The sequence below is a fragment of the Apostichopus japonicus genome, chromosome 23, assembly GCF_037975245.1.
Source record: "Apostichopus japonicus isolate 1M-3 chromosome 23, ASM3797524v1, whole genome shotgun sequence".
Lineage (NCBI taxonomy): Eukaryota > Metazoa > Echinodermata > Holothuroidea > Aspidochirotida > Stichopodidae > Apostichopus > Apostichopus japonicus.
This window is the reverse complement of record NC_092583.1, coordinates 11,598,816-11,626,002: the sequence shown is the minus strand read 5'-3', so window position 1 is coordinate 11,626,002 and position 27,187 is coordinate 11,598,816. Positions and strand designations below refer to the sequence as shown.

Here is a 27,187-nt window from a genome sequence, read left to right as displayed (position 1 = left end):
CACGTACGTTGCATTGCAACCCATTTTCACATAGGCTATATGAGCGTTATAGCATGTGTTGCTTAAATTCACATGTTCTTTAGCACAATGATGGTCGACCAGCGTTCCATGTGCCTTAAGCGCCCGTAGAACCAGCCTGCTTCAGGAAATCCTGTCAAAACTCATAGAGAACATTTGGAGCCAATACGGGAAATAGGAAAAGAAAAGAAAACGAGTTTGCAGCTTATTTTGGTATGACTGAATTACCCCCATTTACCAACATTTCCTTAGGAGGGAATGGATTTCAAATTATATATACATGTACGGTCCATTAACCTGTCTGATATATGACATGATAACTGTTATTCCCGAGAGCACAATAGTACGGAATGTTTCTTTTCATTTCTGTAAATGAAGAGATATGTTGTATGAGTCAATACGATTCATGACAGTATACAGAACTGGCTACGTGAGCTTGTGGCCGGGGAGGAGGCGGGGGGCGTCAACAAGTTGTGTAATGGGCCGAAGGCGCTTTAGCATATCTCTGGCCTTTCCAGAACCTATAGCTTTATCTTTCAACTACGTGTTTTATCGATGACTTGATCAGCTTCTGTCAGCTTTAGAGTAATACTTGCAAAGTACTTTAGTACTTTAGGTAAAAATGTCCCTAACATCGCACATGTGTGAACATTGATTACAAAATCCCGATAAATGGGTGGAATTATAATTCATGAATGTATCCAAGAAATTTCAACTTGATGTTTCTTTCGTCCTGCGCTGTTTCAAAATTGAATATTTTCTTTGCGGCTGTAGACATGTAGACAAGTATTGTTACGCCCAGGGGAGCGCCACGTAAACGCCTCCGTACATAGGTGGCATTACTGCTGGAGTAGTTGTCCTGTTTGTGTGTATTGTTTTATTGTTCTCTGGGGGTCTGTTTTATCTAATATCTTTTTATATGTTAAGTGAGTTGTTGTAGTTTCATATTAATTTATACCTTTTGTTTCCGTCTCCCTTTCAGCTGTCCAGCTCTCGTGACAATAGTCTGGTCCCTCAGAAGCTATGTGGAATGTTCGAGCCACGCGAAGTTTCAATGTTTCGATTCAGTTTTTGTGTTAAGTTAGAGCACTTGCTATTTTGGGTTCTATAGTGTGTTCCATTTTTTGGTGTTTGCTGCTGCCTAGTGAGGTCCGTTGGTCAGTTCGTTAAGTAAGTTAAATGTTCTTTTATAGTTTAGGCAAGTCCGAGTCCTATTTCTTATAATATTGTAGGCGTATTTCCCCGTTTGTCAGAATCCCTTTAAATTATTACATCTAAATTTACTAAAAGGTTGGGAACACGGTCGATATTATCGCCGCACCCTGCGGGGTTATTCTTATGTTTGTGGCGCGGGGGTGACTTTAATTCGGGTTGAATTTTCCCCGAGGCAACGCCTACGTATTGTAAATTTAGGACTCGTAATTATACGTTTGGCCACGGACTTCGCAGGTACGTATCGTTATCATTTATGTAAATTATAAGCTGGAATTTATGTGGATTTGTATGTTATTAACTGAATATTGGTCCTAATTTATCACCTTACTACCTTATTGTTGGAGGTCACTGCGTTGACCTCATGTATTATTTAATTTGGTTTTTATAGACACCTGCCCAAGTGGAGAAGGCAAAGGTTTTTGTATTAAATGTATTAGAAGCTTAAAAAGCAATTTATTTGTTCGTGTGTTTATTGGTTCAGTGTGTCTCAACTTGTAGTTGCCCCACATTCATCCTGACATAGGGTGGCCGACAGCGGCCCTATCGAACGCATGGTCGCTCGGCAAGTTAAAACCCGTTGGGGGCGCTACAGTATTACAACTATAAAGAGAATCTAAAACAGAATGTAAAATCTGATTTTTTTTTGTCCAGAGGTTCATATATATATATATATATATATATATATATATATATATATATATATAGCGGAACACTAACACACACCATACGGTATATGTCTAACTTTAAGGACGACAACCAGTTTACTAGATATTATCAGCTATATATATTTATATACAATTTCAACCAACTCCACCGGAACTGAAAGCGTAACACTACTGTAAAGGTGCCCTTTGAAAAGGTATCGTGACAGGAAAAATAAACACGTATCCCATAATAGCCCGTATAAGACTGACGCCAAACTGCATTCTTGGCAGTTGCGGAACACTAACACACACCATACGGTATATGTCTAACTTTAAGAACGACAACCAGTTTACTAGATATTATCAGCAATGATTTCTATTTGACAATATATATTCAAATTGAAGGAGGGGTAAAGAGAGATTTCTGGACAGTATAATCGTATTTATTAAAATATCGCGGCAATGGGGGACCGTACGGTTAACCTACATCGCTTATTGGTTGTTACCGTTGCAACATGTGTAATATTACTTTGTCTTAGTGGAACAGTATCATCACAGGAATCAAACCGTCCTGTGCTCATTTACGACGAGTCAGTTGGTGTCAGCCTGTCGTTTTCAGAATACTCCTTTTCAGGTTAGTTCTTTTTACCATTTTTCTTCTTTCTTTATAAGCTTTTATTGATACCTATGGAAGATGCAACGGATGGGGTGAGGAGATTTAAAAAAAAATATTTAAAAACTGCGTATAGGAAAGTTCTTGAGAAAAAACAACAACTATGTGTAATTCTCGTTTTACAAAGATGATTCATCTGATCGTCATTTGACGCGATGCCTGTTTTCCCTATCCACACTCCCCGACCATTCCCCGTCACTGTTTTGTCTTGTCCTGCTTTTATATCACTCCTGTTCAAGCAATTGCGATCCATATGAAACTTTCGTGGAGTCATTTATTGCCTTCATGATCACAAGCTAGAAGTGTAATTTAATTCAGCGGAAAATAAACTTGTAGGCCCCACAACAAGCTTGGAAGATAAAGAGCTTGAATTATCCAGCGACCCAACAAATATTGTTAGCGACCCATGTTTGGGCCGCGCCCCATAGTCTGCGGACAGTCAAGTTAGACAAAGTACCTGCCTGAACGTAAACCATCAAGAATTTTTTTAGGAGAATCGGCTTCGTTTGTATCCATAATAGCCCTGCTGTTACAGTTCCCTGCAAGGATAGGAAAATTGCAGGAAAACATGTATACGATATTGGGGTATATATAGGGACCATGTGGACCATGCAATTGGTACTGAGAACAGACTGAAGAGCAATCACAAATGCATAAAAAACTCGCATGTTTCCCCACAACTATAGATATAGCAACAGACAGTCTATACACTGTTAAAACACTGGGTAAAAAAAATGTTGGGCAAGTTGTGTTGGTCAAATAGTGCCCAATTTATATATAAAAATGATCGAATCGCAGATGAGTTTGTTTACCCATCGAGTTGGTAAACTCCGTGCTCATATTTGTCCACATGTTGGTCTTTTCTGTCATCGTAATCGTATGTTGGGCGAAATTTCGGTTCTTTATATCATACGCTGGTCAAGCATTCGGCTTTACCTTGGCGACGTTTACCAACGTTGGGCAACTTTGAATGCAAAGTGTGCTTGAGCGCACGTGCACGACGAAGGGTTACATATTCCGTCGAGTTGACAGCCTCAAAAGTCGAAATGGAAGATCTACTCAAGAGCTGGGGGTTGTTTGTTCCCGACATAATTCAGTCTATGAAAGGTGATCATTTCAGTGAAGGGATTGAAGTAATCGGAATAAACTGGGACGATTCTTTCACACAATTTTCATCAACATTTTGTACTCCTATGCTAGGCCTAGTAGTAATACTAACGTTAGCGTATAGATCCTATACAGTAGCGTAGCCTATCACAGTGACAACAGGATACCTGTATACCGACGTGCGTACTATATACCAAGCCTAGATTACTTAAGCGAGTCCTAATCCTAGGCTAGTTAAGGTTAAGTGTGGAGTTCGAACTTCCAATAACCTTTTCTATCCTTTTAATAAGCCTATGGTGATCCGTGGTTGAAATCTTGGGCTTATGTTTACAATGTGTATCGTTTTTATTATGCTACAGTGGCAAGCTACAGTAGCTTCAGCATATTACGGTAATTTCTTAGTGTTTATTGTAGATAATATAGAAACTGTAGGTCAAATGACAATAAATTAAGTCAGCAGAGGTCAAACAATGACCTTTAACCATATTACCTCAGGAACAACCAGGTTGATGATGTTAAGTATGTTCTGTATATTTCCCATATTGAATGAAGGATCACTATCTTTTTTTGAATGGGAGGGGGGTCTCCCAGCTACTTACCTACCCTATTGTTTCTAACCTAATGACTATTGAATTTGGTATTTACTTCCCGATAGACTATTATATTACAACAGCCATTGATTTTGAGGTTTTTATGCTTTGCTAAATTTGGCATTTTGGTTTTCACTTGCAGAGGAGAAGGACAACCTGCCATTGCTCATGTTACCACTTATTTTTGGGACCAGGAGCAAGGCCAAAACTGGAGGACGATCAGCGGCAACAGATCATGCTTCATCATTTATTGAATTAAAAAGGGTATGTCTAAATGCATTATTCATATCAGCTGCTGACTTTGCTTGTAATCAGCTAGGGTTTGAATCTCGTAATCCAAGAATCAGTGCTTCAAATCCCGGCTACATTGTGTCCTTAGGCAAGGCACTCTATCTTGATGGCCTCACTCCACTCAGGTGAAAATGTGAACTTGTGAGGAACCTGAGCAAAACCCTGTGTGGAGTACAAAGACTGCAGCAACTTACTCTCCAGGATTGTTGGAGAATTTTGACAGGCTCCCCTGATCTGTAAAACCCTTTAAGCTGTATTTTCATCATTATTGTTGCTGTTCTTCCTTTTTTTTTTGGTTCTTGTTCTTCTTGTCGTTGGTGGTAGTAGTAGTATTAGTATCAGTAGTATCAGTAGTATTAGGTGTAGTATTGCTATTGTTGGACATTGGATTGTGCAAAATCCCTGAGTTCAAAACTAGCATGTACCCATTGTGATCTACATTTATATTTCGAATGGGAAGGAGGTGCCAACTAATGCCCTACGACAATCTTCTTGTTCACTTAGATGATCTTAAGTCAGTTAAGTCCCTCCAAACTAATTCTACATATGAATCAGTGGTATGCTGGTATCATCCTACTGGTAAGACATATCAAAAGGGAGCGTTTCCATTTTTAATTTATACTACAAGTTCAATAACATATTTGTGATATGCATAAAGTAAATGGTTTTGGCTGTAATATAGAGCACACCAGAAATAAATCAATTTGAACATGGAAACTAAAAGCTACTTTTCATTGCTTCGATTGGTTTCACAGGAGCACACCCATTTGCCTTCATACTTACAGGGAATAAGCAGTGAATGAAGATCTCAGCCTTTCATCCTTGGGTTTTACTCAGACTTCAAGCTGACACCATCACAAGTGTTTGTTATCTTGGAGAGGCACGCAGTGAGCGTGCAGACACTCTCTGAAGGAGTCGACATCTGCTATAAAGCACACTACAAATTCAACTTGCAGTACCAGCACCACTGCCGAAATGTTTGGGATTTCATTGAAAGTTGCATATATAAACAATCAGGAATGAAGAATCTTTCCTCCTCCATCCGGTCTTCAGAGCTTTCATGAAGAATGCTGCCAGTCCTTAAACAGTTTATCACCTCGCTCGGAGCCTTTTTCCCTCAAGGTATCATAATGGGATACATATCCAAAGCCCTACTACCGCTGTTTCAAACTTCGACACAAATTACAAGGTGTCTAGAAATTCATTTTTGAAGCATGCATTTATCATGGAATTGGGTAAAAAAAGTGGATGATACGAGTATATGTAGGTTTCATTTGTGTAATGAACGTGCTGAAATGGGCAGTTGCCGTGATTTTACGGCTAATTAAGGAACTATTTAGCTACTGTAGCACTTAAGTTAAGATATTTCGCAGAACTAGTCCATAGGAATTTTTATGTACAACTAAACATCTAGATTTGAACTTACTCTGTAATTGTATTCACTTAAATCAAAATGACAACATTATTAAGGGCACCCATGAAAGGCAGAGCTTCATGCACAATGTGACTGCAAATGTTATTTTGAAACTTACTCTTGATTTGCACCACCAATTAAAATTCTTCCAGTAACTACTGTGTGAGTGAGCTAGTGTACAATCTGACATACTTGTGCTCTTTCTATCCACTATTTTTACATTTTTGCATATGTAGAATAGACCCTTCCCCCTCCCCCATTTCAATGTAATGAACTTGCAAACATTCCCTTAGCCTGTGTTACCTTGTATATTTGGAAACTGAAAGGAAACTGAACAGTGTGCCTTACGTGATTAATTTGCATAAGAATATCAGTATAAAATGCATATCAATTAAATTTTACCTTGAAGGTATTCCTCAATGTGTCCTTTTCAGATATAATAGGCACCTTAGCAGATTTCTCTCAATGCTTCACAGGATTTATTGATTTCCTCCAAAAGGTTTAAATTCTTCATTTCTCTGCGTGACTTACTTGACAAATGTTGAGGGCGATATAATTCGCAATGGGAAAGCATTAATGTTTCGCAGTGGTGACAGAATTTATTTTGGGTTTTCAAAGTTCAGGAACTATAGGCTTCTGACTTAACTACAGACTTGTACTGAACATGGTATTGAAAACAAGTGTAAAATTTCGCTCTGATTTGTGTCTTACGTCACATGGAATGGCCCTAAAGAATGTTATCAGTTTTTAAATCATATGAACATTGTATAGCTTGCTTCACAGCACAGAAACACAGAAATTAGCATAGCAATATATAAAAATTTGTGGATCTTTGTTTTAATTATCATGAAGAACATTTTCAAAGACATTTTTTGGCCAGCCCTCATATCTCCTTTAATTCCATTATTCATTTGAACAAAAGTTTAAAAGTGTTACATTCATGTTCATCTAAAAAAGAGACTTTTTCCTATTCAACAATTTAAAGATGGCTAGTTATGTAGTAATCATTTTGTGGAAAATGTTTTGCCAATATCATTAGATTGTGGAAGACAATTGTTCAAGTGCAAAAGAAATTGCTGTAAATTTTGTAAATTCAACTTTGTATATGGTTCCACATAATTATTAATTAATTAATGATGAGTTTAAAAGACTCCAAAGGTAATAAGTGATTAGCTATGGTCAGAAAACATAGGTCCTAACATAGATCTAGAGAGGGAGTGAGTCTGACCACAGCAAATTTCCATTTCCTAAACAAGAAAAGACAGCAAGGGCAGTACTGGGCTGAAGGCAGTAAGCATTTGGGTACAAGAACATTGCTGACAACCTGTTTTGCTTCCTGTTTAACTATAGTATGGAGCTTTACACCCCTTGATTGCAGCCCATTTTGATCCACCCTTGCATTGGTTAAATATTTATTTGAACCAGTACACTTTCAGACATGGGTACTCCAGAAATGGAGGGTGTATATGTGCTTTTGATCCACATTACTGAAACTTTTGGGGTTAAACTTAAGTTAAGAGGTTAAAATATTAATGCAAAGTTGGTGTATGATGTACAAGGGGGATTTTAGTTCTCATGGCAAGGAATCACAAAGCCATTGGCATTTTTTTCATTAAAATTTATCCTGTGGGATTCTTAAGAAAATTGAGGCCACAAATGTTAATGTCACTTTAGGGAAGGTTGTTTTCAGATCAAAATGAGTTTCCAAGGAATGTGCGTGAACCCTACATAAATGAAACATATGGCTTCATTAATTTATTTATTTCAGTTCATACCCTTGTTTCAAGAATACCTGAATTTAAGACTTCTTATATCAAATTATACTATTCAGTCAACAGTAAGTTTCTTCAACCATTACAGTTATATGTCTTCAAGTTCAGTTAATTCAACAATAAGTTTATTCAACCATGATAGTTATATATGTCTTCTTCAAGGTCAGTGAATAAAGGTGTTCCATGTATTACAAAATACAGTATCTTTCTTTATTTCAAAAGATGTGATGTCTTAGATTTTTTAGAATTCCAACAGTTCTTTTCCATTATTGCCCAACACGATCTAAGAAACCCCCAACAGTTGGAAGTGGTTCAGGATTAACCCAACATTTGGTTGTTGCAAATGCCCAACAAAATCCATGAATTGTCCAACAATTGGGACAAATTTAGTATGCACCCAACAGGTGGCTAAATGAACTGCTCAACAGATGGATACATTACTGGTGCCTTAACCCATACGTTGGTTAAATGATTTGCCCAACAAAATGAATGACCCACCCAACAGTTGGGGAAATGGCTAACCGGAACAGTTGGGTAATTCCCCTCCCAACTGTTGAGAATTTATTATACCTATTTGGGTTGGTCAATTTTTGCCCAACTTTTGAGGTTGCTGAATACATGCCCAACGTTGGTTAAAAAGTTGGGTAAATTTTGCCCATTATTTTTAACAGTGTAGTCTGTGTCACCTTTAAACGATACTTGATGATATGCACAGATTCAGAGGTTTTCCTTGCGGCATTTGTATATGTTTGACCCATTTGACCTCTCATTCTTATAACATTATCCTTACTGCTTCCGGTATGGAGTATGGGTAATAGGAAAATTACAAAACATTAAACTACCTTAATATTACTTAATAGCAAAGATCTTGCTACGAATTGGCTTAGCATACGTTTCTACCCTTTAAATGCATGAATTTCATACAACGGGAGAATCAAAAGTGGTGTCGCTAAGGCAGAATAGTTTAGAATGACGTCTCTCGACGACCTTCGTCCCTCCACTCATGGGCGGCGATCATGGGGGGGGGACGGGGGACATGTCCCCCCAATATTTTAGGTGGGGGGATATAATATCTAATATCCCCCCAATATTTGGTGGCATAGTTTTTTTTAGCATATTTTGTTATGATATCGCTAGTAATTTCAAAATAGAAAATGCTTAGATGCAACTTACAAGGCCTGGGAAGTGCCATTTCCAGCGATCTGGGAGGCATTTTCGGCCAAAATTTTCTTTTGCGCTTCGCGCCAACTTGGCGCTACGCTTAGATAGTTTGCCAACAAGCTTCGCCCCTCCCTTGGCATATATATATAAATATATATATATATATATATATATATATATATATATATATACCTACAAAAGCAATGATCCACAGGAGATGCGATGAGGTCGAACATGATGTGTGACTGGTGACAATCTTGAAAAAGGTTATGAATGAAAAAAACTATTGAGAAAAACTTGGTTCTCAGGCAAAAGTGTACATCTGGTTGGTCATTTTCAACCCCGAGAAGTGCCTTTACCGGTGATCTGGGGAGCTATCAAAACCAGAAATTTTCTTGTACGCTGTACGCCAACCGATGGTGGCGTTCCGCTTTGTTAGTAATTTGCCTGCTCCCAAGCAAATGTCCCCCCCCCCCCCAATATTTGAAATAAAATCGCCGCCCCTGCCTTCACTTATATAAATAGAACAACTGTATTTGTCTACAAACACATGTCATCATTTGTAGTACGTGGTGAAGGTCAACGTTAGATGTTCATATTCAATGGAGGGGTCTTTGTTACTGCAACCCTTTTGAAGTTATTTCGGTCACGAGGAAGCCAGTTCGGCCTTTGGGAGTCCTTTAACGTAGACCATATATTGTGTTATGTTTTATAAACAGTACTCTAGCTAGCATGCGCCTGCAATATAAAACCATCACAACAGAGCTGCCAATCACGAATCACACATATTTCGGACGTGACAGAGAATACACAAAGTCCTGGACACTGATTGGTCAAATAGAACAACGTGTTAACGTTATTGTATCCTAAGCGACATCTATCGCACATACGGTGCTTTGCACCGAAGACCTCATGGAAAATTAATCTAACGAATACATGTAAGCTTATAGTCTATCATTGCAAATGTAACACCCTCCTGTCTATTAAAACCTGCAAGGTCGATTTCCTGGCCCTGGTTTATCATCATCCAAAACACGTAATATATATATGCCATACAGGGCCAAAGTTTATAATGCCATGCCACGATAAGAACGTTACAAGTGCCTAAGTGGCAAGAGCTGGAGTAGTACAGATAATGCCGAATTGTTGCGGATAAATATGGTTATTATTTGCAGGATGCTGTTAATTCAATGCGTTTAAATGTTACCTTTATTGTTTAATTCGAGAATAACGAACCAAAGTAGAGAAATTTACGTATAGGTTTGAAGAAGTATGCTACTCAAGTAAGAAGATCTTTTTTATTTACGTGGGCAGAATTAACTGTTCGCCGCCACAATTCTGTTAATATCTGAGCCTGGTTTTTTTCCTGCGTAGCGAACCTGTGAGTTTGAGATTCTTATGAAGAGTTAATTTTCAGCATAGCATTCACCAGCCAGTAGTGTAGATGATGGATTGGGCTAGCCTAATCCCAATATAGTAGCGCGAAGGCACATTACAATAATTATAAATCTTGCGGGATATATTCTGCGTGGCAAACATGCCCATTGTAGTCAACTGAGATAACTGGGAAAGCCACCTAACACTCACGTGACCAGCTTACCATACCCTCCACCCACTTGCTCGTCTCTCGCATGTTTTCCGCTCAGAGAATACAACTAGTGCATACATACGTCACACCACGCCTTGGCGTGGGAAATTCTCTCGTTTTTACGGTCTACCAGAAATACAAATCAACCGTCTTGCACGACTACATAACATTGCTGCACGAATTATCACCCGTTCCAAGCCAAGGGAATATGTTACACATATTCTGAGAGAATTACACTGGCTCCCGATCAAAGACCGAATTATATTTAAAATATTGATTTTCACATATCGCTATTTCGTTAGAACTTCGCCATTCTACTTGTCAGAACTCCTGCAACCATATCACGCAAATCGCAGTTTCATGAGATCACACAATAAATTACTTCTGTGTGAAAATCGCTCAATTCGATCATGGGGCAAAAGAGCTTTTGCTGCTGCTGCCCCGTCTCTGTGGAACAACCTTCCAGAACATGTAAAACACAGTCCACCTTATGCTTCTTTTCAGCGCTTTCAAGACGCATCTGATGAAAACTGTTTAATTAGTTGTTCAATGTTGCCCATATTTGCTTGATTATTGTCTTGTACAATGTTACTGTTTTTTGTTTTGCTGTCGCACTGTTTGTGTCACTGTGCCATGAGCGTCTTTTACTGACGGATACCGGCGCATTATAAATGTCCATATTTATTATTAATACGCGTACGCCGTTGGTGGGGTCGGGGCTGGTTAAAAAACAGCCCACGTTTTATCATGAATGTCTTAAGCAATTCTTTTTGGGTACATTTTCGATGCTTTTCAATATTAAAACCATATAATGCTGTAAATTAGTAGTTTTTTGCAGTGGCGGAGCTAGGGTTATTGGTCGGGGGGGGGGCGAGAATGGTCTGTAGGGGCGCTTTCGACACTATCTAAGCGGAGCGCCGCCACAGGTTGCCGCGGAGAGTAAAAAAAAATTTGAGCAAAGTTACTCCCTAGATCGCCGGGAAAAAAAATGGACGCTCCGTCACTGTTTTGTTTCCTTCTCATTTCGAAGGGAATAATTAACTCGTTTCATGTTGCTTATACCTTATACCTTAGCGAGGAAATGTTGAGCATCGAAGCTGCTGCTTTAAGCTATTTTGCTACCTTGCATCGAAGTCGTCATGGGTTCAATCTTTTTTCAATCTTCTCTTATTCCAACATTTGCAAATTTTGTGTCATATCCTGTTGTTTTACAGAGTCTACATCAGCGATCGGTCGACTTCTAGACAAGGGACCGTGTGTGTTTAGAGGTAGCTTGGAAAAACATAACGATCAATGGACTATCGACGATTGTACATTGTGTACTTGTCACAACGGTACCACAGATTGTGACATTATCAGTTGTGGACAACCAAAATGTTCTGATCCTGTCGAAATACCCGGAGAGTGCTGTCCACTGTGTCCTAACAGTAAGTAATAGTTTCTTCACCTCCCATCCCCCCACCCCTCCTCCGTCACAGACTCCTTTTTCTTTCCATCACCTCCTCCTCCTACGTCACCTCCTTCCCTTCTCCTGCTTTTCCACTGTCACCTCCTCTTACGTCACTCCCTCCTCGTTCTTCACCTCCTCCTTTTTTTTCTCCTTCTCAATCTCCTTTTTTTTATGGCCTCCTCTTGCTTCACCTCCGTCTCCCATCCTTCTCTTCTCTTCCTTCTCATCCTCCTTCTTCCCTTCCTCCTTCTCCTTCTTCTTCCTCCCTCCCCTCCCCTCCTCGTTATCCTTATTCCCCCTCCTCCTTCCTCTCCTTACTCCTTACTCCTTAAATATGTATGTGTATAAATACATACTTACTTTTAACTGTTTTTGTTATTCTTTCACGCAGCAATGGAATTTTATGACTTGTTCAACCAATTCACGCCGGGTACAAGTGTTACCGAGGGCAAAATAAACAAGTTCAAATTCGCGGCAGAGGTAGAAATATTCAAAGGACGGACGTCAAGGAAAATACGAGGAAGAAATATGTGGAGGATAGGCGCTTGGGTCAGTAGAAACAGCGATGGTTCTGGAGCAAAACTTTCGTATAATGCTAACGTGCTATCAGAAAAACAGAGAGCTCTTGAATTTTCAAAAGCCAAATCAGATTACGACCCTCCGGACAAGAGATGGAATTTCAACAAACTGCGTTATTCATTTGACGCTACGGAGGGCGTCTGTGCTGACTTCAAATACTTTTGTATCAAGTTTAATATGACGGATGACCCAGAACCAAAGATTGAACTTGATTTTACTTACACAGTTTACCGGGAGGAGTACGAGAGGCAAACAAAATGCGTTCGTCTGGGGACCTGTAAAGGTAATTCAATCCAGATATCATATGTATTCGTTTGAATTTATACTGTATTTACGGTATTATTTTGATTTACGTGGAGACATGTTTGTCGTATAGCTGATTTGTGTCTTAACATCAGATTTAAAAAGGAAGTTTCCCTTTCTAAATTTTGGGTTGAGGTTAAAATGGCCGATGGGGTTGGGTAGGTTCTCCAGAAGATCCGTACTCCATTTCACACGCACATGTGGTTTCGGGGTTGAGACTAATTTATAACAGTGTACGTGTTAATACTTTAGAAATTCCTGTAGCAGTAAAGACAATGCTAATCGTTTTTCTTTGAAAACGGATGTTGGACGACTGCCAAAAACAGGAGGGAGGAGGATGGGCCCAACAACACATAGTAAGCAGCCCCGAAGACTTCATATGAAATTCTGTGGTGTTTCAAAATGTGACACGTTGTATATATCTACATATCGCATTGAATACAAAGCACGATCGATATTGTGACGTCAGGTACATACTAAACAGTAGCCTATATTCGCCATTGCTTGAATCAGACTGGGTGCAACACAACATATTTAAAGCGCATTCTACAATATCGTGATAAGCCACGTGTCCTAAAAAGCATCGTGGCGTCATGTGACGTAATGACTTACGCCCTTAGATTCTTATTCCAGAGAGTGGCATTTCAATTTGTGACTAAGTAGGACATGATCACTCTTAATAGAGGAGTGGTATTCACTCTTATAACCGAAGAGTGACGTCACGTATAGCTCTATTTGGAGCTGCATTTTAGTTGGTTTGCATTCCGAGAATGCATGATAATTTAATCCGCAAAGAAAGGTGTCATAATGGAACACTCTCAAGAATGAAATTTAAATCTCTGCATTCAAGAGTTTAATCTTTGTATAACTTCGTTATTAAATTGATACATATATGCGTAAACCAACATTTATCCCTCCCTTAAGCTAAGATACCATTTTCGTCTCTACGACATTTAAAGACTGTACACCATAAACTTTAAGCCAACTGATAATGGGGTTAAAATAACACACCCCTCTCCGCCCGACCCACCAACACACTCCGCACCTCAAAACCAACACAACCCAATCCGAACTCAAATCATGCTTAAATTCATGATTAATATATGTTGCCAGTAGGAAGTCTTTAACATTGATATAAAACTGTAGTCTAGACTTTGCATGTAAAATAATCGAGTACTGGGCAATTATTGTCGGTAACACTAGTTAGCGCTCCCAACTGATTATGCTGTTTTCAGAGAGAGGTGGGACTGGAGGAAGTGGGTTGGGTGACTTGAGGTGAGGATGGGCTGGTAGGCGTGGTGGTGGGGGTGTAATAACATCTGAGGGGCTATACACTCATACGGGCATCTCAATCCTAGCGGAATGGAAGATAGAAGGAATTTCAATATTTCAAGGGAAAAATCTGTTGAACTCCAGTAGGCTAATGGAAGAATTTTGTCCATTGAACAATTGTTTACTTCAGTATCAAAAACAATAACAATAAATAAAAAAAGCAAAAATCAGCAGAGAGCAAACCAGTTGTAACATTTTCGATAAAACTTTATAAAACAGACTATTTATTAGTTTTAGCGACATTCGTCAATTATTTTTGCTGTTAGTCTTCTTCGTGTTTATAAATATTGATGTTATTTTGTCGCTTAAACTACAGTGCTGAGATTAGGATACCAATGTGTCTTGCAACTGGCCCTGACCAAATATTTTAACACTTTTGTTACTCTCTTGTTCATAATAAAACGCCCACTAAACATATTTGATTCAGTGTGTTACACATTTGGGTGTAAGCATCACATGTATAGAGTCCAACCAAAGATATCATATGAGTGTTTGTATGTATGTCTGTATGTATATGTGTCAATGTGTTTGTGAGTTTTCCATTGAAAGACATTTTATGTTTCAATACGAATGACATTCCATGTTTTTATTTCTTTCCTAATGAGCTGATGTTTTTTGGTACGTGCTTAATTTATAACTCGATGTTCTATGTCAAACAAACTCATTGAATTTCTGTTTTTATTATTTTTTTTAAATCAAACAAACAAACAAACAAAATATGAATGCTATTTTAATGTGTTTCTCTAAACGAGAAGGTAAAATAAGATTTTGCTGACATTAGTTAACATTAGTATCCAGCTTTTGGCATGAAAGGCGAATCTAAAACGCAGCAGACTACCAATAGTCTATATATAGCAGTATAATTTTGGTACAATGCCTCTGCCGATATGTTAGGTATTACTTATCAAGGTAATATAGATAATATATATATATATATATATATATATATATATATATATATATATATATATATATATATATATAATTAATAGGTAAATTAATATGATACTTTACTCGTACAAAGACCCAACATTTAGATAAAGTGTTTTTATACCTTGTTTTGTTTTCCAATCCCAATTTATTTCTTTAAGGAGTGTTTGCCGAGACATTCAACTGGGAACTGACTGGAGAGAGACCAATTCCAGGCCAAGAAACTCCTGTATCTATCGACATCGACGTCACATTCAGGGATGACACACGTGACCTAGAGGGTGACGATCTTTGGAGTGTATCACTGTTTGGTAGTAGCGATCCTTTGGGTGATGGTCCTCGCATTGGAGAGGTGGCCCAAATCCTCAATGACGCGGAAGGTTCCACTGACATTGCCAATGGTGACCCTCTCGATATTGATGGTATTGAGACAGAATTTGAATATGGAACTATTGGATGTATGGAAGACGTGAACTACATTTGCATGGAATTCACGAAAGGGGACGCCCCTGATCCAGCATTTACACTTATTGTGGAAGGAGGGCATGGTGACGTTTCTCGAGATTCGTTGGTGCTTTGCAAGGCACAAGAATGTCAGTCACGTAAGTACTGTTTTACTAGACTGGGGTATGGTGAGGGCATGAAAAGATGGCTCAGTGTTGGAAGCAACATCGGTTTGTAAAACGATGGTCGTTTTGCAACTGTATGTATTAGACTTATGTTGATAGTTTTTGGTAGGAAAGGGGGAGTTAAAGATATATATGTAAACAAAAGACGAGAAACAAAATCGGATCATTCTAAACAAGTTCTGAAAATTCCAAGAAGGTTTTGGTAATCTATGCTTTTCTTATCTTGTTACAGGAGTTGTCTTTACTAAGCTACACGCAAAACTAATAAGTCCTGAGATCATTGCGGAAAATACCAACAACACCCAAACGACAGTCAAACTAAAGGCTACCACAAATAAACAGTTGACGACAACGGTAGTTGGAGAGGACTTATGGCAAGTCAAAACTTTCTTCTCTAAAAACACCAAGGGGAAAAGAAGACGCGTTAACGAGCAGCCACAGATCTTGACAGCTGTACAAGATAACCAAACTCTAAATACTGGTGATAATCTCGTCTTTAAAGAGATGGACTTCCAGGTGGATTTATCTGGCCTCATTTGTCATGAAGTTCCATTCATGTGCTTCGAATTGGCGAAAAATCCTGCTGCCAGTATCGACTATACATTTGAGACACAGCCAGTACAAGATCCATTCGTGGACTGCCTTAGCATGAAAGATATTTGCAAAGGTTAGAAAACTTAGTTTACTTTCGACAGCCATAATTAAATTCCATTTGCGTTATTCCAACTCGCCAATGTGGACTGAAATTGCTACATGTTTTTCAAAAAGTGATTTCCTGTTATTCTCTGTGAAGTTTTGCCTGACATCGAAAGGTGTGCAAACTTCGATATTCTAGCATGCCCTTGTTATGGTTTTAAAATATATTTATTAGCTTCTATCTTCAAAGGAGAGTTTATTTAAGCTATAAAGTTGCAAACAATAGCTATTTTAACAAGTACGGTAATCACTCATAATAATGACTGCTATCCTCTTTTTATTTGCTACAGTTATTGTCAAACACTTAGCTGTACTTATGAATGTATTCTCTTCCTCATTTATCCATTCAGGTGCTGTCTTCACCGAGTTAGAAACTGGGCCTAAAATTGTTTAGGAAGTCAATTTGCGTGGCATGATGGGTTGGATACTCTCTGGTGTAAAGTGTGGATCCTTATAAAGCTCTTTACTAGTATATTGGCAGGCGCCGTGTCTTTAATGATGTATCTCAAGTCTTGCATCGTTGGTGTGTTATAGGTTTTTTTATTATTTATCACTTCTAAAGTGATACAATATGATATTTTTTATAAAATCTTCCTAGTAGACGTTCTGAAGCCAAGTGGATGGACAAATACATGACGTAATTGGAATGCATCATGGTTAATATGATGAATATAAACATTTTTGCTCGTAACCGTCTGTTTATAAAATATTACTAAATACTAACGAGTCAGAAATATTCTATGGTTTATTGACAAATATATTTCAACGATCGAAACATCTTGTCGTTTTCGTTACATTTTAAATAATTTAATGAATGAATTGATCAAAATTACTCCTAAAAGCATTCAACTTGTATCGACTCAATATTTCACAACTCTCATTGTACCATTTGAAAATACATTAACATCAATAATGACGAAGTTCGCATAATATCCATCAATCCATACTAATGCGAAAACACATGATTCAGTTCAAAACTAATAAGTCCAGTGTCGTAATCTGTTAAGTCGTAACTTGTATGAAGCACACGGACCAAGGAAAATTGTGTGTAATTCTTCTTATTAAATTAATGTTTTTTTTGGTCAAATGTGAAACGTCTCTGACAATAGTTTATAAGTATTCTTCAAACGTTTTGGAAGCTTTTGCTTTTGGACAAAAAAAAAGTGCCTTCACCTTTCTTTTGTCGAGCAACTTTAAGGGTTCACAATGCCAATGTATTGAAACCAGGGATGAAGGTGTTTCAGTTTGGTGAAGTTCACTTGGTTTGTGTGTCCATGGTCTGAATTGGTTAATATCCCTAAGAGGTCTGGTGTAACTTCCCCTAGGACACTGGAGTTCTCAGCCTGTGGACGAAAACATCCATCCTGTCTAAACGCGCCTTCCCCTTCCCCGTCTTCTGAAGCACAGTAACTACTTAAGAAAAAAAGAAACTATGCTTAGAACCTTCCAAAGTTCCATGTAAAAAGATGTAACCTTTAACTCTGTAACTAGGTATTACTAAGCCAGAAAAAGGTAGTTATGATTTAGGCCAGCGTGATGCTTGTGATAAGCAACGCCGTCAAAAGCTAAGAACAGCCGTATTTCTTCAGGGAGTTATTACATTTTTATGAAACTGAAGACTGGAGGAAGTCTAAAGTAGAACGAGCTCGTGTTTTGATGTTTTAATTTGCCATAATACTTGTATTTGTTTATGGTACTGTTTACATTCACATTGAGTATGTGCCAGCAAAACCAAGAGAATTAAACTATATTAACCCCCCCCCCTCCCACACCATCCCAAGTGGCACTATGACATCACACATTAGCAAAAAGGTAGCTCAACGCCACGACCTTTAGAACCCAAGTTACTCTCGTACCGTGCAAGATAATGGTCTTAGATATAGGGATATGTTAATCGCAAGGATCTCCGTTGTATGAAGTTCATATGATGGTTTTGGGATTCCTTACCGTTAATTCTAAGATATGGTTAGGCTAAAATTTAGAACGGCTTAAATCATTTAATCTAGGTCTAGGTATTGTTGTCCTTGCGGTCAAATTTAACATTTTAGTGATTTCTACATCATCTTTATACAAATAACACCAATGGTCTTCATGGTCCTGACTTACACCACCTGTTTCCTCTTTTATATAGCTCTTATTGAATGTACCGAAACTGTAACACCGATTCACTAGAGAAACAGCGTTACCGTTCTGCTCAGTGTCTAAAGCTACTCACGCAACAAGTACAAGCATGGAATGTACTGCAACCATACCACTAGACTACTTACTATTCACGTATAATATTGTTGACCAATTGGCCATTCGGTTTTCACGATTTATGCTATCGTGTATGAAATTCTGTGTAGCACCCTAATATTTCCCAATAGTAGTGTCAATAGTTTTGTCCCCCTGTATGGTATACCTTTCTTCTTCATTTTTGTTTTATTTTCCATTTGCTCTCATTTCCTTGTTGTTCCATCTGATAGTAATGCTCACAGAGTCAGTGACCATGTGTACATTACCCTCAGTATTTGCTGGACTAATTCCTGCTAAGAAGAGGACACTGTTCCCTTGTGCTCATTGGTTGGCTAACAAGCCCCAATTAAGCCTTTTGTGGTAAGTGTTACTCTTATGTTAATCCAAGTATTCGGTGGTTAATCTGTTTTGTCTCTTCGAATCCAATACTAAAAGGCCAGGCTTTGTTTTATTTAAGTGTAGAGAGATTTGTAATTCATCTGTAATATATGGTGGAATAAGTTAAAAGTCTAAAAAGACAGTTTGTCTACTTCCTTGAGGATGTGTGGCCGGGTCTTGAGTAAATCTTGTCTTGTAGGGTGGGACAACAAATTTCTGTCACAGTTTCTCTTTGTACTAAAAATTGAAAAGTTGATTGAAACGCCCAAGTTTGCAAGCAACTCTTTCATGACACTCCAAACTGCCGTAAATCTGCAATATGAACCAGCTGAACAGGATTATTATAAATTAATTGTATTAATTTTCAAACTGGTAAGAGTTTATCTTTTAACTTTGTCACAAACCTCAGGAGTCTTTTCATTTTCATTGTGCATTTCTAGTGTACTCTAGTTGTGAATGTACACTGGCAGAGTGCACACATAATAGCAGCCCTCATAAAGTGTATATAAGTTTGTTATATTTATTATTTCGATCTCCTGTGATGGCCGAAAGCACACATAATGTATTTATTAATTGAACATTATGAATCTGTAACGGCTATAAGGAGTCTACAGGTGAAGTCATTATTATTGTGATCTGTTGTTTCATAGTATGTTTATAGGGTTGATTATAGCACTTAAAAAGGCCCACAACCATTAGCATCTTATGTGTGTATCGTTATGATGTAACCTTCTTTGAGGTGATATGAGAGTATTGAAATTACTTTTAGTTATTGGTCTAACAAGAACCCACACTGGGATATTTATTTAGTTTTATTATGAATGTTTATGATGCTATCGAACATTACCCGTCACTGTAATGCATACACATTGTTTTTTAGTTGTACAAAGTGTCCCCTAATCGAGCTATGCTTAGATCATATGATGCAATTCTACACATTTACTAGTTGCCATGGGTCTTGGATAGCCGAACTTTCTGTGAATCTCTATGTTGAAAGAGATGTAGCAATATGTTAGTAGGCATATTATGTAATATGTGGACCGGGACAGTTTTGCCCCTTCTTATGAGCAATAGATTATTCGCATGTCTTTATCCGGCCTATGAGACATACTTAATTAGAACATACTCCATCTGACCAGATACAGCAGATAGGCTAGATGGTACAGTCTCTGCTTTTTAGCCTACTGGTAGACCCAGGGGATACCTAGGTACCTGCAAGCGTAATTGCGTTACCAACACAGCCCAGTTATTAAACTATGTGCTCCAGTTGCATTAATCAATGAAAAGATGAGGTGGAAATAATGAAGATACCACCTTCCATAGTCCTGGGCTGTTTCTCAAAATGCAGTCAGTTGGTTAGTTGGTGGCTTGTTCCAAAGGGTAATATTCGTCGTTATGCCAAAACGCAGGTTGTGTTACTGAGTGGTTATGACGAATGTAGCACTCGTCAGTAGGCCCTATGTGAAAACGGGAAAGGACATTCGTCCAAATCCAGTCAGTAGTAGCTAAAAGACTAGACAATTTTAAAACTTCTTGCCCGGCTCAAGCGATTCTTCACCCTCGAAATAGGTAATATTTCACTCAATTTGGCCCAAATCGGATTTTGTCACTACGCCAGAACCAGGACGTTTTGTTTAAGATGAGATTTGTAAACCATCTTTTGATCTATAACTCTAATCGATGTACAGTTTAACTGTTATAATTATCGCATAAAGAAGAGTTTTATTTAAGCATTTAACTAGCTTAGTTAGTCTATCATTTATTACACATTTTGAAGAAGTCCCTTCGACCAAAAGATCCCGACGGACCGAGGCGACGATACACAAGCCTTATACGGTGACAGCAAATACTTAGGCCTTATCTAGGCTTAAAGATAGATACAAGATGATAATCAAAGTAACATTACTGAATGGTTCCAGGCGATTTACAATACAAACATTCATACTGGTTGTGATGATATACAATCACTATTTCTAATGATTTGGACATGCTGTACATTGCGCGTTTGAACACATCTGACGTAGGAAAACAGACAGACACATGTAAAGGTGACAAAGATGTAATCACAGTGATATATGTTGACCACCAACTTCCACTGATATGTACCCAATCTTATTCATGGGCATATTTAACATCAGATCTGTCCAAGTTCCCCATCTTGAGATTTGTTAACGAGATTGTCACGATTTAATCGTTGTTGACTTTTGACTGCAAATGACTTTTGACCCTTAACAAAAACAATAGTGATCTAGCACTAATTTTGGTTCACTAAAAACCTAATCTGAGGTGGATTCAAGTTATCTTTCTTGAGGTATCATGTTTACATTCTTTTGACATATTGATCTCAGCTGAACCCAAATCACATGTAACTTTCACATATAGAATACAGATAAAAGAAATAGAAGCATCCTCTCTTTAGTTAAAGTGTTTAAACGTCTTTTGAACGTCTGCTAATTCAAAATTACCTCTATTAAAAGAAAAAGAAAAAAGCAACTTAGAGCACATCAACCAATCATAGTGCATCCATATGCCAACTATGAAAGAATTACAAGCTTCCATCATTGATTTATTGTGTTTATAAGCTACTTGTCACAAGCACACGTACACACATGTGCCATAATAGCTAACGACAACTGTCAGTGTTATGATGCACCATGTAGTTCGCCTTCATCGTGAGATATCTTACCAACAAAGTTTCCTTATTTGACTACTAGAATGTACTCAAAATGGTATACCAGCAAACCTCATACAAGGTTTGCGTAAGGTGTCTTTGAGCTAACCTGTGTATCATTTTCTTTTTTCTTTCATTTGGACCCTGAATGATATTCATATTTACCAGAAAAGCCTGCTTGTATTCAACGTGTTATACCCAGATACCAAATATGAGACGTGCACAAGCTTTCCTTTTCACATAATGGTTTACTTGTGAAACGCCCACGATAATAGGCACAAACCCTAGTTTGACTAGGAAAGGTTATGATTTCATAAAAACCAAAAATGGAAAATGAATACTTCCTAAATAGGTTTGAGCACAGTGACACTTTCAATACAGAAATTGGTATTATAACTAGTGGTACTACAACTACTAACATTACTGCTTACTTTATTACTATTGCAGACTTGCAGGCCCTAAAGGATTTTAAAGAGCTGATTCGGCCTAGTACTAAGTACCTTCGGGATACGACGTTAGTGCTAATGTCGTTCTACTCTTCAGGGACTATCCTAGGCCTACGTTACTCTACAACGAACGTTAGTCAATCGTGCTTATTGCTTTTCCACACAGGCAAAACAGACTTGCCGTGGGAAGCAATGAGTTCAGCTTAAGCAAATACTTGACAATCCTTTGATCAATCGCACAATCATGTCTTGTCTGTTCCAAGCCTGTGACATAGGTGTACTTAAAACAACAACGGTTCACAAACCTCCGTCGTGGTCACGTCGGTGTCAAAACTTGGTCAACAGGTGAGCGACTACAAAAACGAAAGATACATAGACACTAACTTTAGATCTATGGGATAACAATTATAATTAATTAAGTATTTATTGTGTGCCAAATTTGTTTATATTAAGATAGCCAACGTCAAAGTTGAAATAAGCCTATCGTGATTCTAAGTTAAGCCAACGGCAAAACATATAACTTCGCCTGAGCGCTTCGATAAAGTCCAACGGCTATACATGTCACCCTTTTACGATTGAAATCCGTTGATGAAAATCGGAAACTATTCTGAACTTCTGGCCAGCCACAGAAATTATTCTGATCGGCAGTGAGAAATTTCAAGGCCGCTGTACTCCCTAGGCTTGCTTAATTACGATTGCTTGCTTTCCCTCAGAAGTTACACACTAACTTGGGCCTACATCATGAGATGAGGCTCACATTTGTTTGGCATATATTGTAATTAAGCATACAATATGTAAACGTATACGCCAACGGAAACTAAGCCCTAATTTAAACCAACGATGAATATCACCAACCAATATATAATTACGTCTAAGTTAGGCTATATTGGCCTAACGTTAGCTTAGACTAGGCCTTACGTTATATTACGTCTCATCCATTCACGGTTGACATTTGCCATCACCCCTTCTTTCTTTTCTTAATGCACGTAAAATTTATTCCATATTTATCATCGATCTAGTATGGGCAGGTCCCTCCTTGTAATACTTTTGTAAGACAGTGTGCGTGCAGAAAACTCAATTAACCGTTTAGTAAAGTAAGGCCCCAGTACTGGCGTTAGCAAGTACGTATTTACATAATATATAGGTCACTGATGATCGGTTGCAGGTAGAACTCCAACACAAAATAAGGCAGAGAGGGCCGCTAGTAACTTAAATATATCTATATATTCTGAAACTCGAAGCCTTGGCTGTATACTACCCTTTCACAAGGAAGAAATGCCGGCAGGACGACCAAAAGAAAGTATAGGCCAGAAAAAAAAAACGTCAAGAGTTCGCCTCTCAGCGCCTAAGCTCTGTCCTAACACAGCGCAAAGATGATGACTCGGAATCTGACATGGACAACAGTCGCAGGTCAAGCTCCATTCACTCTCTGTGAACAAAAATCCAGAGGCTCAAAGAGACATTCCTGAAAGTGTTCGAAGTCCGTAGGATGACTTCTCCAATGCCATTGATGAGCTGCGAGACAGTGTTAAAGAACTACACAATGAAACCAATTCATCGCTTCTCGGCCTTTTCGCTAAGACCATGTGTTGTAGCCTATCTGTTCCCTTTCGAGGGGAATCATGATACACACACCCGACGATGATCACACAGTCACAATCTCGATGCACGGGGACTGGGGTTGAGAGCGGATCAGTTGTTCGGCTGTTTGGTTTTCGTGCCTAGGTTCTTTGCAATTGTTACGGAAACGACATAATTCGTTTCCGACGGAAAGAGTTTCCAAGGGTGTTAACGCATAAAAGATGGACGAGGTTTCGGATGGTATTTTGAATAATGATATTCTATATTCTATAAATAATATGGATAATAAAGGTGAATGGTACAAAGTGAATAACAAAGATACAGTTAACTTAAGGCGCCAGATAGAAAGAAATAACTTATCTTTTAAGACTGAGTCTGAAGTCAATGAACTGGATGGTGTCGTAGAGCTGGGCCCTTGCGATGATTGTAATGATAGGAATATAATAGGTAACGCAATGTTACGGCAAAACAATAAAAAACTGCGCTATTGGAACGGGGATGAGAAGCGATGGTCCCCTAACAACGGTGTTTCAACCTCTGACCAGTATCAGTCGGATACCTCAGTCCGGTATCCGGACCAGGTACTCGCGTGCACTGTTACAAGGGCAATGACGTAGAGATGACGTCATCAGTAAATGTGGTTTGGTGAACATGCAAGAGGTAAAGCACGCCCATAACACCAGTGCACTGAATGAAAGATGTAACTCCCTGGAGAAAAAAAAGAAGAGTAACTTGAGGCCCAGAAAAGTTAGGCAGGCACAAGATATAAATTAAAACGAACGATTTTGGAGAAGAAACACCTGGATAGTCGGTTTTCCAATGCAATTTGTCATGAAATAGCAGTCAAAGTCCTAGAGAAAGTCGGAAACGTAATGAGTTGGAAAATTCAGAACAGTGCAAAAACTTCCAGCCTCCACCGGGATTCGATGCCGGGAATCCCGCTTTATGTGCTGACACCCTAACCACTAGACCATGGACGATGATTGTATGTCCAGAGGTTCGAAACCTGTAAGGAAGGTCGTAATTCCACTGTAGGCGTTTGTCACCTGAATTGAACAATACTAGTTCTGCTTTTCTGACATATTTGCCTTACTCTGGAGATCAAACATGATGCTAACCAACTCGAATTCATTTGTGATTCCTAAAGCCGGAACTCGAAAGAGAAACTTTGAACAGCATTGTTAATAAAATGTAGGTAAACGACAAAAGGAAATGAATATATGTATAATTGAAATCGAAGTGAGTTGGAAAATCCAGAACAGTGAAACAACTTTTAGCCTCAACCGGGATTCGAACCTGGGCCTCCCGGTTTGTACGCGGACACCCTAACCACTAGGCTATCGACGCTGGTTGTATGTGCAGGGATTCTAAACCGGAAAGGAAGGTCGTTATTCCACTGTACTGATGCGATTGTCACCTGTGTCAAAAAATTCTAGTTCCATATTTGTGACACATTTTGCCTTACTCTACATATCAAACATGATGCTAACCAACTCGAAATATCACCCACACACACTGACACACACATTTATATATATATAAATATATATATATATATATATATATATATATTTATATATCATATGTTATGTTTAGAACATAGTCTTCTGTTTCTGTGAAGGCTATCTCTCTGTTTGTCTAGTTTTCTTCCCTCCTTTTCTTTCGCCAGATGTAAGCAAGACATAGATGGGTTTTTGTTCATCAGTCGTGCACGTACGTTGCATTGCAACCCATTTTCACATAGGCTATATGAGCGTTATAGCATGTGTTGCTTAAATTCACATGTTCTTTAGCATAATGATGGTCGACCAGCGTTCCATGTGCCTTAAGCGCCCGTAGAACCAGCCTGCTTCAGGAAATCATGTCAAAACTCATAGAGAACATTTGGAGCCAATACGGGAAATAGGAAAAGAAAAGAAAACGAGTTTGCAGCTTATTTTGGTATGACTGAATTACCCCCAATTACCAACATTTCCTTAGGAGGGAATGGATTTCAAATTATATATACATGTACGGTCCATGAACCTGTCTGATATATGACATGATAACTGTTATTCCCGAGAGCACAATAGTACGGAATATTTCTTTTTATTTCTGTAAATGAAGAGATATGTTGTATGAGTCAATACGATTCATGGCAGTATACAGAACTGGCTACGTGAGCTTGTGGCCGGGGAGGAGGCGGGGGGCGTCAACAAGTTGTGTAATGGGCCGAAGGCGCTTTAGCATATCTCTGGCCTTTCCAGAACCTATAGCTTTATCTTTCAACTACGTGTTTTATCGATGACTTGATCAGCTTCTGTCAGCTTTAGAGTAATACTTGCAAAGTACTTTAGTACTTTAGGTAAAAATGTCCCTAACATCGCACATGTGTGAACATTGATTACAAAATCCCGATAAATGGGTGGAATTATAATTCATGAATGTATCCAAGAAATTTCAACTTGATGTTTCTTTCGTCCTGCGCTGTTTCAAAATTGAATATTTTCTTTGCGGCTGTAGACATGTAGACAAGTATTGTTACGCCCAGGGGAGCGCCACGTAAACGCCTCCGTACATAGGTGGCATTACTGCTGGAGTAGTTGTCCTGTTTGTGTGTATTGTTTTATTGTTCTCTGGGGGTCTGTTTTATCTAATATCTTTTTATATGTTAAGTGAGTTGTTGTAGTTTCATATTAATTTATACCTTTTGTTTCCGTCTCCCTTTCAGCTGTCCAGCTCTCGTGACAATAGTCTGGTCCCTCCGTAGCTATGTGGAATGTTCGAGCCACGCGAAGTTTCAATGTTTCGATTCAGTTTTTGTGTTAAGTTAGGGCACTTGCTATTTTGGGTTCTATAGTGTGTTCCATTTTTTGGTGTTTGCTGCTGCCTAGTGAGGTCCGTTGGTCAGTTCGTTAAGTAAGAAGTAAGTTAAATGTTCTTTTATAGTTTAGGCAAGTCCGAGTCCTATTTCTTATAATATTGTAGGCGTATTTCCCCGTTTGTCAGAATCCCTTTAAATTATTACATCTAAATTTACTAAAAGGTTGGGAACACGGTCGATATTATCGCCGCACCCTGCGGGGTTATTCTTATGTTTGTGGCGCGGGGGTGACTTTAATTCGGGTTGAATTTTCCCCGAGGCAACGCCTACGTATTGTAAATTTAGGACTCGTAATTATACGTTTGGCCACGGACGTATCGTTATCATTTATGTAAATTATAAGCTGGAATTTATGTGGATTTGTATGTTATTAACTGAATATTGGTCCTTATTTATCACCTTACTACCTTATTTTTGGAGGTCACTGAGTTGACCTCATGTATTATTTAATTTGGTTTTTATAGACACCTGCCCAAGTGTAGAAGGCAAAGGTTTTTGTATTAAATGTATTAGAAGCTTAAAAAGCAATTTATTTGTTCGTGTGTTTATTGGTTCAGTGTGTCTCAACTTGTAGTTGCCCCACATTCATCCTGACATAGGGTGGCCGACAGCGGCCCTATC

At 38.5% G+C, this 27,187-nt stretch overlaps 2 protein-coding genes across 2 annotated transcripts in view; both read left to right on the top strand.

The window, feature by feature from the left end:
- LOC139965042 (uncharacterized) overlaps positions 1-27,187 on the top strand; it is a 112,844-nt gene that overhangs the window by 12,675 nt on the left and 72,982 nt on the right. The window lies entirely within an intron of this gene.
- On the top strand, positions 2,152-17,167 carry LOC139965043 (uncharacterized). Its single transcript, XM_071967215.1, has 6 exons — positions 2,152-2,511; positions 11,688-11,900; positions 12,315-12,785; positions 15,229-15,669; positions 15,929-16,363; positions 16,743-17,167. Exons 1-6 carry the CDS (start codon positions 2,340-2,342, stop codon positions 16,784-16,786), a joined length of 1,776 nt encoding a protein of 591 aa, XP_071823316.1. The 5' UTR covers positions 2,152-2,339; the 3' UTR covers positions 16,787-17,167.

Excerpts from the sequence above, each read along its gene's own strand:
- LOC139965043 (XM_071967215.1), top strand. The coding sequence starts at position 2,340 with ATGGGGGACCGTACGGTTAACCTACATCGCTTATTGGTTGTTACCGTT. Across the intron at positions 2,512-11,687 it reads TTCAGAATACTCCTTTTCAG|AGTCTACATCAGCGATCGGT; the intron begins GTTAGTTCTTTT and ends GTTGTTTTACAG. Across the intron at positions 15,670-15,928 it reads GGCACAAGAATGTCAGTCAC|GAGTTGTCTTTACTAAGCTA; the intron begins GTAAGTACTGTT and ends ATCTTGTTACAG.